We start from the raw sequence: 15,826 nt of genomic DNA, 5'->3' as shown, positions 1-15,826 counted from the left end.
TAGAGACAGACAGGTAGAGACAGACAGGTGAGACAGACAGGTGAGACAGACAGGTAGAGACAGACAGGTAGAGACAGACAGGTGAGACAGACAGGTAGAGACAGACAGGTAGAGACAGACAGGTAGAGACAGACAGGTAGAGACAGACAGGTGAGACAGACAGACAGGTGAGAGACAGACAGAGAGACAGACAGGTAGAGACAGACAGGTAGAGACAGACAGGTAGAGACAGACAGGTAGAGAGACAGGTGAGACAGACAGGTAGAGACAGACAGGTAGAGACAGACAGGTGAGACAGACAGGTAGAGACAGACAGGTAGAGACAGACAGGTGAGAGACAGACAGGTGAGAGACAGACAGAGAGACAGACAGGTAGAGACAGACAGGTAGAGACAGACAGGTAGAGACAGACAGACAGGTAGACAGACAGGTAGAGACAGACAGGTAGAGACAGACAGGTGAGACAGACAGGTAGAGACAGACAGGTAGAGAGACAGACAGGTAGAGACAGACAGGTAGAGACAGACAGGTGAGACAGACAGACAGGTGAGAGACAGACAGAGAGACAGACAGGTAGAGACAGACAGGTAGAGACAGACAGGTGAGAGACAGACAGGTGAGAGACAGACAGAGAGACAGACAGGTAGAGACAGACAGGTAGAGACAGACAGGTAGAGACAGACAGGTAGAGACAGACAGACAGGTAGACAGACAGGTAGAGACAGACAGGTAGAGACAGACAGGTGAGACAGACAGGTGAGACAGACAGGTAGAGAGACAGACAGGTAGAGACAGACAGGTGAGACAGACAGGTAGAGAGACAGACAGGTAGAGACAGACAGGTAGAGAGACAGACAGGTAGAGACAGACAGGTGAGACAGACAGGTGAGACAGACAGGTAGAGACAGACAGGTAGAGAGACAGACAGGTAGAGACAGACAGGTAGAGACAGACAGGTAGAGACAGACAGGTAGAGACAGACAGACAGGTAGACAGACAGGTAGAGACAGACAGGTAGAGACAGACAGGTGAGACAGACAGGTGAGACAGACAGGTAGAGACAGACAGGTAGAGAGACAGACAGGTGAGACAGACAGGTGAGACAGACAGGTAGAGAGACAGACAGGTAGAGACAGACAGGTGAGACAGACAGGTAGAGAGACAGACAGGTAGAGACAGACAGGTAGAGAGACAGACAGGTAGAGACAGACAGGTGAGACAGACAGGTGAGACAGACAGGTAGAGACAGACAGGTAGAGACAGACAGGTGAGACAGACAGGTAGAGACAGACAGGTAGAGAGACAGACAGGTAGAGACAGACAGGTAGAGACAGACAGGTAGAGACAGACAGGTAGAGAGACAGGTGAGACAGACAGGTAGAGACAGACAGGTAGAGACAGACAGGTGAGACAGACAGGTAGAGACAGACAGGTAGAGACAGACAGGTAGAGACAGACAGGTGAGACAGACAGACAGGTGAGAGACAGACAGAGAGACAGACAGGTAGAGACAGACAGGTAGAGACAGACAGGTAGAGACAGACAGGTGAGAGACAGACAGGTGAGAGACAGACAGAGAGACAGACAGGTAGAGACAGACAGGTAGAGACAGACAGGTAGAGACAGACAGACAGGTAGACAGACAGGTAGAGACAGACAGGTAGAGACAGACAGGTGAGACAGACAGGTGAGACAGACAGGTAGAGACAGACAGGTAGAGAGACAGACAGGTAGAGACAGACAGGTAGAGACAGACAGGTAGAGACAGACAGGTGAGACAGACAGACAGGTGAGAGACAGACAGAGAGACAGACAGGTAGAGACAGACAGGTAGAGACAGACAGGTAGAGACAGACAGGTGAGAGACAGACAGGTGAGAGACAGACAGAGAGACAGACAGGTAGAGACAGACAGGTAGAGACAGACAGGTAGAGACAGACAGGTAGAGACAGACAGACAGGTAGACAGACAGGTAGAGACAGACAGGTAGAGACAGACAGGTGAGACAGACAGGTGAGACAGACAGGTAGAGAGACAGACAGGTAGAGACAGACAGGTGAGACAGACAGGTAGAGAGACAGACAGGTAGAGACAGACAGGTAGAGAGACAGACAGGTAGAGACAGACAGGTGAGACAGACAGGTGAGACAGACAGGTAGAGACAGACAGGTAGAGAGACAGACAGGTAGAGACAGACAGGTGAGACAGACAGGTAGAGACAGACAGACAGAGACAGACAGGTGAGACAGACAGACAGGTGAGAGACAGACAGGTAGAGACAGACAGGTAGAGACAGACAGGTAGAGACAGACAGGTGAGAGACAGACAGGTGAGAGACAGACAGAGAGACAGACAGGTAGAGACAGACAGGTAGAGACAGACAGGTAGAGACAGACAGGTAGAGACAGACAGGTAGAGACAGACAGACAGGTAGACAGACAGGTAGAGACAGACAGGTAGAGACAGACAGGTGAGACAGACAGGTGAGACAGACAGGTAGAGACAGACAGGTAGAGAGACAGACAGGTAGAGACAGACAGGTAGAGACAGACAGGTAGAGACAGACAGGTGAGACAGACAGACAGGTGAGAGACAGACAGAGAGACAGACAGGTAGAGACAGACAGGTAGAGACAGACAGGTAGAGACAGACAGGTGAGAGACAGACAGGTGAGAGACAGACAGAGAGACAGACAGGTAGAGACAGACAGGTAGAGACAGACAGGTAGAGACAGACAGGTAGAGACAGACAGACAGGTAGACAGACAGGTAGAGACAGACAGGTAGAGACAGACAGGTGAGACAGACAGGTGAGACAGACAGGTAGAGAGACAGACAGGTAGAGACAGACAGGTGAGACAGACAGGTAGAGAGACAGACAGGTAGAGACAGACAGGTAGAGAGACAGACAGGTAGAGACAGACAGGTGAGACAGACAGGTGAGACAGACAGGTAGAGACAGACAGGTAGAGACAGACAGGTGAGACAGACAGGTAGAGACAGACAGGTAGAGAGACAGACAGGTAGAGACAGACAGGTAGAGACAGACAGGTAGAGAGACAGGTGAGACAGACAGGTAGAGACAGACAGGTAGAGACAGACAGGTGAGACAGACAGGTAGAGACAGACAGGTAGAGACAGACAGGTAGAGACAGACAGGTGAGACAGACAGACAGGTGAGAGACAGACAGAGAGACAGACAGGTAGAGACAGACAGGTAGAGACAGACAGGTAGAGACAGACAGGTGAGAGACAGACAGGTGAGAGACAGACAGAGAGACAGACAGGTAGAGACAGACAGGTAGAGACAGACAGGTAGAGACAGACAGACAGGTAGACAGACAGGTAGAGACAGACAGGTAGAGACAGACAGGTGAGACAGACAGGTGAGACAGACAGGTAGAGACAGACAGGTAGAGAGACAGACAGGTAGAGACAGACAGGTAGAGACAGACAGGTAGAGACAGACAGGTGAGACAGACAGACAGGTGAGAGACAGACAGAGAGACAGACAGGTAGAGACAGACAGGTAGAGACAGACAGGTAGAGACAGACAGGTGAGAGACAGACAGGTGAGAGACAGACAGAGAGACAGACAGGTAGAGACAGACAGGTAGAGACAGACAGGTAGAGACAGACAGGTAGAGACAGACAGGTAGAGACAGACAGACAGGTAGACAGACAGGTAGAGACAGACAGGTAGAGACAGACAGGTGAGACAGACAGGTGAGACAGACAGGTAGAGAGACAGACAGGTAGAGACAGACAGGTGAGACAGACAGGTAGAGAGACAGACAGGTAGAGACAGACAGGTAGAGAGACAGACAGGTAGAGACAGACAGGTGAGACAGACAGGTGAGACAGACAGGTAGAGACAGACAGGTAGAGAGACAGACAGGTAGAGACAGACAGGTGAGACAGACAGGTAGAGACAGACAGGTAGAGACAGACAGGTGAGACAGACAGGTAGAGACAGACAGGTAGAGACAGACAGGTAGAGACAGACAGGTGAGACAGACAGACAGGTGAGAGACAGACAGGTAGAGACAGACAGGTAGAGACAGACAGGTAGAGACAGACAGGTGAGAGACAGACAGGTGAGAGACAGACAGAGAGACAGACAGGTAGAGACAGACAGGTAGAGACAGACAGGTAGAGACAGACAGGTAGAGACAGACAGGTAGAGACAGACAGACAGGTAGACAGACAGGTAGAGACAGACAGGTAGAGACAGACAGGTGAGACAGACAGGTGAGAGACAGACAGGTGAGAGACAGACAGAGAGACAGACAGGTAGAGACAGACAGGTAGAGACAGACAGGTAGAGACAGACAGGTAGAGACAGACAGACAGGTAGACAGACAGGTAGAGACAGACAGGTAGAGACAGACAGGTGAGACAGACAGGTGAGACAGACAGGTAGAGAGACAGACAGGTAGAGACAGACAGGTGAGACAGACAGGTAGAGAGACAGACAGGTAGAGACAGACAGGTAGAGAGACAGACAGGTAGAGACAGACAGGTGAGACAGACAGGTGAGACAGACAGGTAGAGACAGACAGGTAGAGAGACAGACAGGTAGAGACAGACAGGTGAGACAGACAGGTAGAGACAGACAGGTGAGACAGACAGGTGAGACAGACAGGTAGAGACAGACAGACAGGTGAGACAGACAGGTAGAGACAGACAGGTAGAGACAGACAGACAGGTAGACAGACAGGTAGAGACAGACAGGTGAGACAGACAGGTGAGACAGACAGGTAGAGACAGACAGGTAGAGAGACAGACAGGTAGAGACAGACAGGTGAGACAGACAGGTAGAGACAGACAGGTGAGACAGACAGGTGAGACAGACAGGTAGAGACAGACAGACAGGTAGACAGACAGGTGAGACAGACAGGTAGAGACAGACAGACAGGTGAGACAGACAGGTAGAGACAGACAGGTAGAGACAGACAGACAGGTAGACAGACAGGTAGACAGACAGGTAGAGACAGACAGACAGGTAGACAGACAGGTAGAGACAGACAGGTAGAGACAGACAGGTAGAGACAGACAGACAGGTAGAGACAGACAGACAGACAGACAGGTAGACAGACAGGTAGACAGACAGGTAGAGACAGACAGACAGGTAGAGACAGACAGGTAGACAGACAGGTAGAGACAGACAGACAGGTAGAGACAGACAGGTGAGACAGACAGGTAGAGACAGACAGGTAGAGACAGACAGGTAGAGAGACAGACAGGTAGAGACAGACAGGTAGAGACAGACAGCTGTCTCACCCTCTCCTGCTGGTCTGTCTGGACTGGACAGTCTGGAGCTGAAGCCCAGTGAGCAGCCGCTGTCTGGACTCGGTTTGTCCTGTCGTCCACCTGGACACGCCTCCTTCACCTGGAACTCACTGACACAGGGGGGCGGGGTGAAAGGGGGCGGGGTTAAAGGGGGCAGGGCCAAGAGGGGCGGGGTTAAAGGGGGCGGGGTCAAAGGGGGCGGGGCCAGGAGGGGCAGAGTTAAAAGGTTTACAGTGCATTCACCGGGCGCGAGTAAAATATTCGCCTCGCACTAATCGCTCGAGTTTGCCCGCTGGAATATTAGTTTTTACTTGCGACATTCGCGCGAATATTTCGCTTGAGTTCAATATTTTGAACTTGCGCTAACAGGCGAATTTCCCATGTTTGCTTCATTCGCGTCGCGCCATTTGCGTCATTCGCGGCGCGGGCACAATTTCGCGTCCATTCGCGTCTTTACATTGACTGTGTATGTAATCTTATCGCGCGAAAAATTCGCCTTGCGCCCGGTGTGAAGGCACTGTTAGAGGTGGTTCTCAAACTGTTTTACATCAAGGACCCTAAATTAGACAACGCACCCCATTGGACAACATTTTGAAACAAACACCAGAAATACACAAATATTAGTTCTGGTGTAACGGAGGTCTGAGGGTATCGCCACAGTCACCAGGGACCAGTCAGGAGAAGTGACGGCGTGTGGCGGTTAGCGGTACTGAAGGTAAACTCACTCGCCCATAAAAGACGTGCTAACCCACTTGCCAAGTGGTCATTGACCTCTTGGCGAAACGGTTAGCATTGCCTTTTGTCAATGTAGATTGGGATTCGGTCTGGGAACCACCCGTTCGTTGTTTCGTATTTGAGGCGTGGTTTACGAAAGCCCAGAGCTGTTGATTGGGCGCTAAGAATGTCTATCAGATGCGTCTGTACGTAGCTTATAGCCAATCATATCAATCAACCCGATGACGTATGTAGAGCCACAGAAAGCCGCTTGCCAAACGTTGCTCTTTTTTCAAAATAAACTTGTGGTCTAAACGACTTAAAACACTTCCTAGCGCTGCATCGAAATGTAAAGTGTCTGCCGCCATGTTGGATCGACAAGCTATCAACTAAGTCGCTTCGATGTGTCGTCATCGTCTTGCTGCCCCCTCCCTCGTTCTGTGATTGGCTCCCTCGTTTAGGGAAAAGTTGGGTCTATGGTTTCCAGGCCGACTTGCAGAGCGAATAGAATCGTGTGCAAGGCATTATGGGTAAACCCAGGCTAGAAGAACGTTACTTTTTGTTTTCAAATTCGGGCCAATGGTGTGAAGTTTTGGAGATATTGTAGAGAAATGAGATAAATCCTGGGGGGGGGCGTCCTACCTGCCTGCCAGGCTCACTCTGTCCTCCCATTGGTCAGGATACAGCACTGGCTCTTCCCTGTCTGGGCTCTGATTGGACAGCAGGATGAAGTCCGGCCTCTGATTGGTCCTGGCCTCGTCGTCCTCCACCTGGACAGAGACAGAGACACATGACGTCAGCGCCACCGACCCGGTTCTCAGGTTCTGGTCTCGGTTCTGGGGCCTCATTTATCATTGTGGATACACCTTTTTTTACACCCTTTTCCCCCCGTTTTGTGCGTACGCACTTTTCTCCGCCAAATTTGGGATCTATCAAGCCAAAACCTGACGGGGAAAAGTGCGGACATTTACACCCATTTTGACCCTGGCGTACCGTGATCTACACCTTTTTTGAGGAACAGGAGGAATTGGCGACACCGTTGCTGAGTCAGAGAACTGCAGTGTGAGAGGGAGAGAGGAGCGGAGTACATTTAGAAGAGACAGTAGGATTTCTTTGAAGTAATTGTGGTAGTGGTGGGCCGTTGATGCTGGCAATCCAACCCGCTCTATAATAACACTAGGCTATATGTTAATTAATAAACAGAGCGGATTGAGGATTTTGCTTTTTTGCTTTTACACACTCTAGTGCAGGGGTCATCAACTATATTTGTTGAAGGGCCAGAATCTTTCTCAACCCACACCTCGGGGGCCGGACATTCAAATAGGCCGAGACTGAAATTAAATTCACCTTTTTGCCTAATAATTTATTTCTATTTTACCTGTAAGCTCATAATTTTCATTTATACATATCTTTGGTGTTTGGTATGATATAAAATGAAAAATCTTGACAGCTGGACTTTCAGATACATGCTGGAGCTTTACACTGCTGACTTGCCCTGTGATTTTCAGCCTAAATATGAAAGGAGGCTGACAATTGGTTCTGATGATACAAGTCAGTAGTCCTGAGTAGTCAGTAGTGTTTCTCTAATACACAACATCTCGGAGGCGACGTTTTTCCACACACGGGCAGAGCTCAGTGGGAAACAGTAGGAGAGATGCAGGCCGAGGGGGAACCGGGACAATTGCCCCTCGGGGATAAATAAGGTTTTTTGAATTGAATTGAATTGAATTGAATTGAACACCGGAGGGAGAAGCAGGTCCGTGCAGCTGTGCGCCACAGACATGCACAAATAAAAACAACCGAGTGGCATCAAACACGCGCCGCTACCGCATCGTTCGAGCGCGCATGACACTGAATGGGTTTGAGTGCGCAAAATACGCTACATCTGAACGGTCCGTCCGTGCACACCCAGTTTAACTAAGGCAGCGGCCAAAATCACCCAGCTCGCCTCTGCAGACAGGCAGGGAAAACCCTGCAGTCCAGTCGGCTCTCTAAACTTTCATGCACGGTGCTTTGGGTACCGCGGCGTTTCCTAATCCCAGTGCAGGGACTCACAGGCACACAAACACTGAGCGCGTCTGCGTGTCTCCGTGTCCCAGCGCATTGACTGACAGGCGCACACAACGGGAGACCGAGAAATATAGGTACTTGTAAACTATTAGAACTCAGTCGCGGGCCGGATTGGAAGGTTCGGCGGGCCGGATTCGGCCCGCGGGCCGCCAGTTGATGATCACTGTCCGACAAGGATCAAACTCGCCAAGTTTAAAAACACATCGGCAGCAGCGCACACTGATCTGCAGCTACTGAGACTGTTATTAATCTGTCACCTGAGTTAACGAGGTGCACGTGAGTTTGGAGCTGACGAGAGAATAAAGAGTGAGACAACGTAACGTTAATGGAAAATGACCTAAACCGAGTCCAGTAGAGCTGTAACTGTGTAGTGGAAAGCAGCAAAGTAATGGTAACTATCGTGGAAATCCTGCTTTACATTGTTTTAACATCTAGGTGTAAAAAAAAAAAAAAAAAAAAAGATTTTCTGGGATAAAGGGGCAGATTCTACATAAGATTATTCTTCTTTCTGCTCCCTTCTGTTGATATTTGGGAAGTTTTTGTTTTTATTGTAGCTTATTAAAATGCAAGATCATTTTTCTGACTGAGTTATTGCCCGATGCCGTGTATCTCGCTCCCCCGCCCCCCCCCCCCCCCCCCCCCCCGCTGTCTTTGTTGTCACTTTGTAGCCGCTCCACAGAGCGCACATGGCTAATTAATATGCACGTGCTGACCATATATGGCGTTCTGGGGGCGGAGTAAGAGGTGTGTTCACGTGTGCACCATTCTTGGGTCCGGTGTGATCTATTGCGGAGAGTTGTGCGTACGCACAGTTTGATTGATCTGAAAAAGGTGTAAATATTTCGGGTGTACGCAGGGTTCAAAATTAGCGGTCGCCAGTCGCCAGTGGCGACTAACTTTGATGCTTTGGCGAGTAAAGGAAGCCGGCTGACTGGCCACTCTGGCGAGTGAAAAAAAATCCAACTACTTCGTTGTTGTTACTGTTCCTCCCGACCCGGCTGTGACGCTTGGGTTGTGATCCGGTGTCATGCAGACCTTCAAGCTCACAACATGCCGTATAGCAATGATTTGTGACCGATTACAACGCTGGCGGCGCACGTGTGTATTTAACATGGATCAATTATAAATGTGCATCACCTGTAATAACAGCGCTGCAATAAAAAAATAAAAAGACGTCGCAGCTCTCCTGCAGCTCCACAGAGGAGCTGTCAGAGGAGCTGCTGGTCCTCTCTCTTCAGTCTGGTGTTTGGCTGCACTTTCAATAAGAAAAGTTCCATATGAGAGCGATCAGCAGAGACAGAGCACAATGGATGTGGCATTGATCAGATATCGCAGCGCACATGTTTATTTAACGGCAAAAAAACATCGCTCCGATTTTTTTTTTTTTTTTTTTTGCCGTTAAATAAACATGTGCGCTGCGATATCTGATCAATGCCACATCCATTGTGCTCTGTCTCTGCTGATCGCGCTCATATGGAACTTTTCTTATTGAAAGTGCAGCCAAACACCAGACTGAAGAGAGAGGACCAGCGGAGCTCCTCTGACAGCTCCTCTGTGGAGCTGCAGGAGACCTGCGACCTTTTTTTTTTTTTTTCAGCGCCGTTGTTACAGGTGATGCACATCTATGTCCGTGTAGCTACATTTATTGTCTGATCTTCCTTCATGGTGCACAGTGTCAGTCCTCCTGTGAAACTTTTAGCTACTAAATATGACTGAAGGCAGTGGAAGTTTGCCTGTGTCGACACGCCCCCATGAGTTGACGACATAAGGAGCTAATAAAAAAATATATAATTAACTGATAGTATTATTCGGTCAAGTTCTTGTTATAGGTTAATGGTTCAGAGCTGTTCACTCTAACTTCGCTCAATAAGCCTTAGAAACGACCATGTGCATCCCTAAAATAAACCTTTTAGGAAAAAAAAAAGGCAAACTTGACTCCTTTATTCCAAACAAAAATATGCTAATAGCTATGATATGTGTTAAAATGCGTATGAGTGTATTATAACAGTTCAACACAATGAAAAATATACAAAACAGCTATACATCATTTTTGGCCAGTAAAAAATCTTTCTGGCCAGTAGATTTTTAAAGCTCACTAGCCAGTTGGCCAGTGAGCAAAAAAGTTAAGTTTGAACCCTGGGTGTACGCCATTTTCGTCTTTTCGCGGTATGCAAAACTTTTGTAGCAGTTTTACACCCTCTTTGATAAATGAGGCCCCTGGTCCGGTTCTGGTTCTCTCACCCAGGCGGTGGAGACCTGCAGACTGACGGTGCTGCCCAGCTCCTGATTGGTCCTGTGAAGCCCCGCCTCCTCCGCCGCCTGGCCCCGCCTCCTCGGGCTGCTGGGGGTGAGACAGACACCTGGGGGGCGGGTCTAAGGGGGGAAACAAAACATTAACACTTTGTTGACCGGTTCAGGTTCATTGGTGTTTTTCAGTAAACTAGTTTAGCCCGAGCATGTGTAATTAAATGTTTTTTTTCAATTAATCATCTCAATCACAACTTTATAGATTTATATTTTTATATTTCAACTAACCATGTCAGCCACATCTGTATAGATATATTTTTATATTTCGATGAATCATGTCAATTGCAATTGTATAGATATATATATATTTTTTTTTATAATTCAACGAATCATGTTAAGCACAACTGTATAGATTTATATTTTTATATGAATGAATGAATGAATTTATATTTATTTAAGTGTCGTGCCCCAATTAAGGCGCCCAGCCTATAAGGGCTTACAAGACACATTTCATATTTAGACACCAAACAAAATCATCAGAGCACAGACAAAACAAAAACAAAAACCACATGGAATTCACATAAATAATTCACTTTTTTTTTTTGACCAGGCACTTTTTATGAAAGTAGCTCTAGTAAAGACTTCTTTTCTGAAGAACCATTCCAACTTTACCTCGTCATCATCATCATCATCAACCTAAAACAACTCAGGCTTCACATTTTGCATTTTCTGAAACAAAAACTGCCTGTTCTGGCCTCGTCATATAACGGACAATGAAACACAATGAATATATTTTAATGAATCATGTCAACTGCAACTGTATAGATATATATTTTTACATTTCAATGAATCATGTTAAATTGCAGCTATATAGATTATATATATATATTTTTTTTTACAATTTAAAGAATCATGTCCAACCCTGTAACTATGTACCTTTCCTGTTATCTACTGGTCCTCCGTCTTCATGGACTTATATGAGCAGTGTGGTGCAGATATTTATGTTAATAGTTGTATTGTTTTGGGGACTACGGATGTAATTTAGCACATGTGCTAAATCCGGTGTATTTACTGTGGGTACTCTAGTACTCACTGTCCATTAATATGCTCTGTCCCGACTAAATAAACTAATAAAGTAAAGTAAAGTTAGTGGCGTCCTGACCTCTGACCCCGCCCCCGGCCCCGCCCCCGGCCCGTCGGGACAGTACGAGTCCAGCAGCCTCAGGTCCAACATGGACTTCACCATCAGGACGCCGTCGGCGCTGCCCGTCCTCCTGGACCAGCGGCGGCGAGGGAGTCGACCTGACGACACCACCTGTGGGCGGAGTCACATCTTGAAACATGATGTCATCATATAAACTAGAGCAGTGGAAAAGAGAGTAAGGACCGCCATTGACTCCCGTGGTTAAAGCCTCATGCCCCCTAGTGGCAGGATATGGGTGTTGCAACAGCGCCCAGAAAACCCATTCACTCCAATGTATGTGTGTTGCCCACTTGCTGGTAAATTGATGAAAACGGCCGTGTTTTTGTTTTTAGGTGTCTTGGTCATATCAGATTATACTTAGAATTTGTTTATTACTAAATGTAGATTGAAACATTAATGTAGACAACTGTTTTTTTACTCTCCTATGTGTTAATGTTTATCTGTAAAGGATCCTCAATGATGCTATTAACGTGGGTGATCTATAAATGTCCTTAAATGATTGAAAACACCACACTGCTCATTCACCAACAATGCAGAGATGTCAGTTCTTTAGTAAAACCCATATTCCTCCACCAGGAGGCGCTGCCATTGGACCAATGCTGTCACTACTCTCTTTTACAGAGCTCTAATATAAACATGTAAATAAGGTGTAAACGTGATGTCATCATATAAACATGTAAACGGTGAAACGTGATGTCATGACGGAGACTCGTCACCTTGCGGCGCCGCTGAGCGTCCAGACACTCGAACGTCTCGTCTGAAAAGAAAAAGCAGAAAACACACGTTTAAACTCCGTCCGCTGCTTCCTGTTCACCTGTGTCCCCGTCACCATGACAACACACCTGCCTCCTCCAGGCCTCCGGCCGTGACCATATAAGGACAGCGGAGCTCCTCCTCTTCCTCCTCCTCCTCCTCTTTGTCGCTGTCCGACGACATGGTGACGACTCGAGGAGGCTCCGCCCCCACGCTGCTGACACACGGAAATATAGTTTCATCTGACTTTAGATAAAGTCTGTTTCCATAGCAACAGTACAAATATGTAACCAGTGGTGTAGTGGGGATTTTTTTTACTGGGTGGACGCCATCTAAATACCAAGTCTGTGACGTCATTGAAATACCATCCACTGCCACAGAGAGTTTAGCGTCACTGAACAAGACTGTAATGTTTAATTGTCAATCATTCACTCCAAAGTGTTGAAAGTCCAAGACAAAGTGTTATAATCTCTAGACAAACAACTTCTAGACCAGACCTAGTAGGCCTAGTACCTAATCACAACACATGATGCATGAAACTCACACAGAATTGAAACGAATCTGCATCCAGTGGAAATTGCCCTTTACTTTGCTACACCTCTGCCTGGCCATGTGCATTTGTTGACAACAAAGCCATCAAAAAATAGATGGAGCGGTGGATATAACAAAAGAATGCAGATTACAATTACTCCAGAGCTTTTTAATGAAGGTGAAAATGTAGCAGAGCCACGGGAAAATCCAGCTTAGTTCCTCTCAAAAAAAAAAGACTGGGGGGGACGCTGCACCCTCAAGTCCAACGACCGCTACACCTCTGTCTGTAACATTTTATTTTATCTTTTATCTCATTTCACCTGAGGTTTCCTGCTTTCTGCTGAGGTGCATTCTGGGAGCTGAGGTTCCCGCCGCTCGGCCGCAGCTCAGAGAGTCGCTGCCTCATCCTGATGGTCAGCTCCGGACTGAGACGCCACACGAAGATACAGCTGCACACACACACACACACACACACACACACACACACACAAACACACACACATTTTAAATATTTATTTATGCCCACATAATAAAGAAGTACAAGGGTTCTTGCACAGGGGACATAAACTCTGCCAGTGCAGTTGACAATGGAAGACGGTCAGACACAAAGCGTCTGGGCAGCTGAACACAGTTACAGACAAACTGACCTCAGATCAGATAGAAAACAGACATTCAAGGATACAATAAACATCTTCTCCTCCAGACTGAGCAGCTACCAATAATAACTGAGACTGAGCAGCACCTGGCCAGCTGTTCAGCTCTTCTTTATAACACATATAGTCTCCAGACCTGGGCAGTCTAGCTGACCATATTTTTAATGAAATGTGTGTGTGTGCCGGGAGTATTTATCTGTCTATTTTTATATTGTGTATTTGTTTTTATTGTTGTGTGCTGCTGGGACAAACAAATTTCCCTCCTTCGGGATTAATAAAGTTAATTGAATTGAATTGAATTGAATTCTTTTAGGGAGGCCGGCCATCTGAAGGCCCCTCACAGCCAACTGATGCACATGCCCCAGATACCAGATATAAAGACTAGAAGTTTACACCTGTAGCCCAGCTGAGAGATGACACACAGACAGGTTGTAGTGACAGAGGCCTGCAGCTGATTGGCCGTGGCGCCGAGGCCTGAGCTGATTGGCCGCGGCGCTGGCGAGGACTCACCTGTCTCCTGACACGGTGATCAGGTGTCTGCAGTCGCTGCTGAACTTCAGACCGGTGACGATCTCTGAGAGACGACACGGGACAGAGGAGTGACATGTGACCTATGACCTCATCCAGATACGGTGACATCACACAGTTTAAAGGGACAACCAGGAGTTTCTATTTGGTTATAAAAAGTCTGATATTAATGTGGATGAATCTCCGTTACCACTTGTTAATGGTCCATTTTAGATAAATCTATGGTTTTGTCTCTATGGTTATTTTGTTATTATTAGTGGTGGTGGAAATGCTGGGCGAGCCGACCAGCGTTTCTTTACTTTCGGTTTCGTGGCGAGTCATGAGAATAACGCCGCCGTATGAATCTCCGTTTATGGTGGGAACTACGACGGTATGTGATCGTCTTCCAACCTCTGACTTTAATTCTTGATGAATGAAAACATGAGTCTGTCTTGCGCCGGTCAAAGAATTTCACGGTGCGGAGGCTCATAAATGTAGTGTGGAAAACACTTCGCTTTAACAAAACTCCTCATTGTCCCTTTAACAACATGTTGAACTTCTTTATGCAAATAAACTTTAATAACACTTAAAGGGATAGTTCAACATTTTGTCAAACTGGCCCATCACCATAATCCCTATAGTCATAGCAGTAGGTTTGTTACCTTTAATTGTCGGTGCAAGCTGTTTTTATTACTTTTTTAAACTATTTTACTATTATAAAAAACACTGCTGATTAAACATTAATTAAAATTGATTAATAAACTTGTTGCTAAGTTAAATGGAATCAATATGAATGTGTTTTCTTTGCATTATTATTATTCAAGGTCTGAAAAGACTTCATATGTTTTGTTATTTTGACTCATTACTCACTTCATTTTGACCAGAGCTGTGTATTCATGTACACACACACAGACACAGACACACACACACACACACACACACACACACACACACACACACACACACACACACACACACCTGAGTGTCCGAACATGGAGGCCACACACTCCCCTGAGTACAGGTCGAAGATGCTGATGTTCTTGTCTGAACAGGAGGTGGCGACGTAGAGTCCAGACGGGTCGATCTGCACCTGGAGGAGGAGGGGGGGGGTTAATGACTGTGTCCCGTCGCCATGGTAACAGCAGACTGACCGGCGGTCTCCATAGTGACCGACATACAGTACCTTGATGAGAGTACCGTCCTCTCCCAGAGAACCTTTATACACCTTCTTCTGTTTCCCATTGCTGATGTTGAAGATCCTGCAGGACACACACACACACAAGGGGGAGGGGTTAATCCTAATCTTGCTGCAGACGTGTTTGTTGGAGCTGCAGGTGGATTAACATGCAGCCTGACTGACTTCAGAAGATGTTCAATAGAAGACAAAGTCAGGCTGTGTAGTAAATCTCTCCTATCACGGATGTAGTTCACTAACTATATAGTCTGTTCAACATTTTGTAGTGTTGTTCGGATTCTCCGCGATTAATTTCATCCACTATGTAGTGCACTGCAAAACACCCACAATGCACCGCGAAACTGAGTGAACAAGCGATGTACACTACTTTCTACTCCCGTATCCCACAATGCAATGCGGCCGGTCGTGTTTTGCCAGAGAAGAAGAGGAAGCTAATTAGCATGTTAGCTACGATTTATTTAGGCAATTTACCAAAAAAAACTCCTCAGACGTATTTGCCTTCGCTCCGTTTGCCTGAGCAGCAGGAGTTGGGCAGCAGCATCCGAACATTAACAGGCAGCATTAAATCAATCTGATAAAGAAACTGTAGTAGAATATGGAGGAAATACGATCTGACGAGCTAAGCTAATAGCCACAGCTCACGGTCGGGACACACAACAGT

At 47.1% G+C, this 15,826-nt stretch overlaps 1 protein-coding gene and 1 long non-coding RNA gene across 2 annotated transcripts in view; one reads left to right on the top strand and one right to left on the bottom strand.

The window, feature by feature from the left end:
• Positions 1-15,826, bottom strand: part of mapkbp1 (mitogen-activated protein kinase binding protein 1) — a 67,721-nt gene that overhangs the window by 22,513 nt on the left and 29,382 nt on the right. The window contains exons 18-27 of the mRNA XM_085768154.1: positions 15,154-15,229; positions 14,949-15,060; positions 13,974-14,037; positions 13,131-13,259; positions 12,369-12,493; positions 12,243-12,283; positions 11,485-11,637; positions 10,317-10,448; positions 6,648-6,775; positions 5,283-5,401 (exon numbers count right to left, since the gene is read on the bottom strand). Of these exons, the coding sequence (XP_085624280.1) occupies positions 5,283-5,401; positions 6,648-6,775; positions 10,317-10,448; positions 11,485-11,637; positions 12,243-12,283; positions 12,369-12,493; positions 13,131-13,259; positions 13,974-14,037; positions 14,949-15,060; positions 15,154-15,229 (1,079 nt within the window). The remainder of the gene's footprint in view (positions 1-5,282; positions 5,402-6,647; positions 6,776-10,316; positions 10,449-11,484; positions 11,638-12,242; positions 12,284-12,368; positions 12,494-13,130; positions 13,260-13,973; positions 14,038-14,948; positions 15,061-15,153; positions 15,230-15,826) is intronic.
• LOC146963150 (uncharacterized) lies at positions 269-1,390 on the top strand. Its single transcript, XR_015034767.1, has 3 exons — positions 269-345; positions 1,085-1,140; positions 1,353-1,390. It is a non-coding gene; the product is annotated as an uncharacterized LOC146963150 (long non-coding RNA).

Source organism: Trachurus japonicus, chromosome 22, assembly GCF_045865225.1.
Source record: "Trachurus japonicus isolate A0001 chromosome 22, Traja_1.0".
Classification (NCBI taxonomy): Eukaryota; Metazoa; Chordata; class Actinopteri; order Carangiformes; family Carangidae; genus Trachurus; species Trachurus japonicus.
The sequence above is the reverse complement of the archived record's forward strand: the minus strand, read 5'-3'. Positions and strand labels throughout refer to the sequence as shown.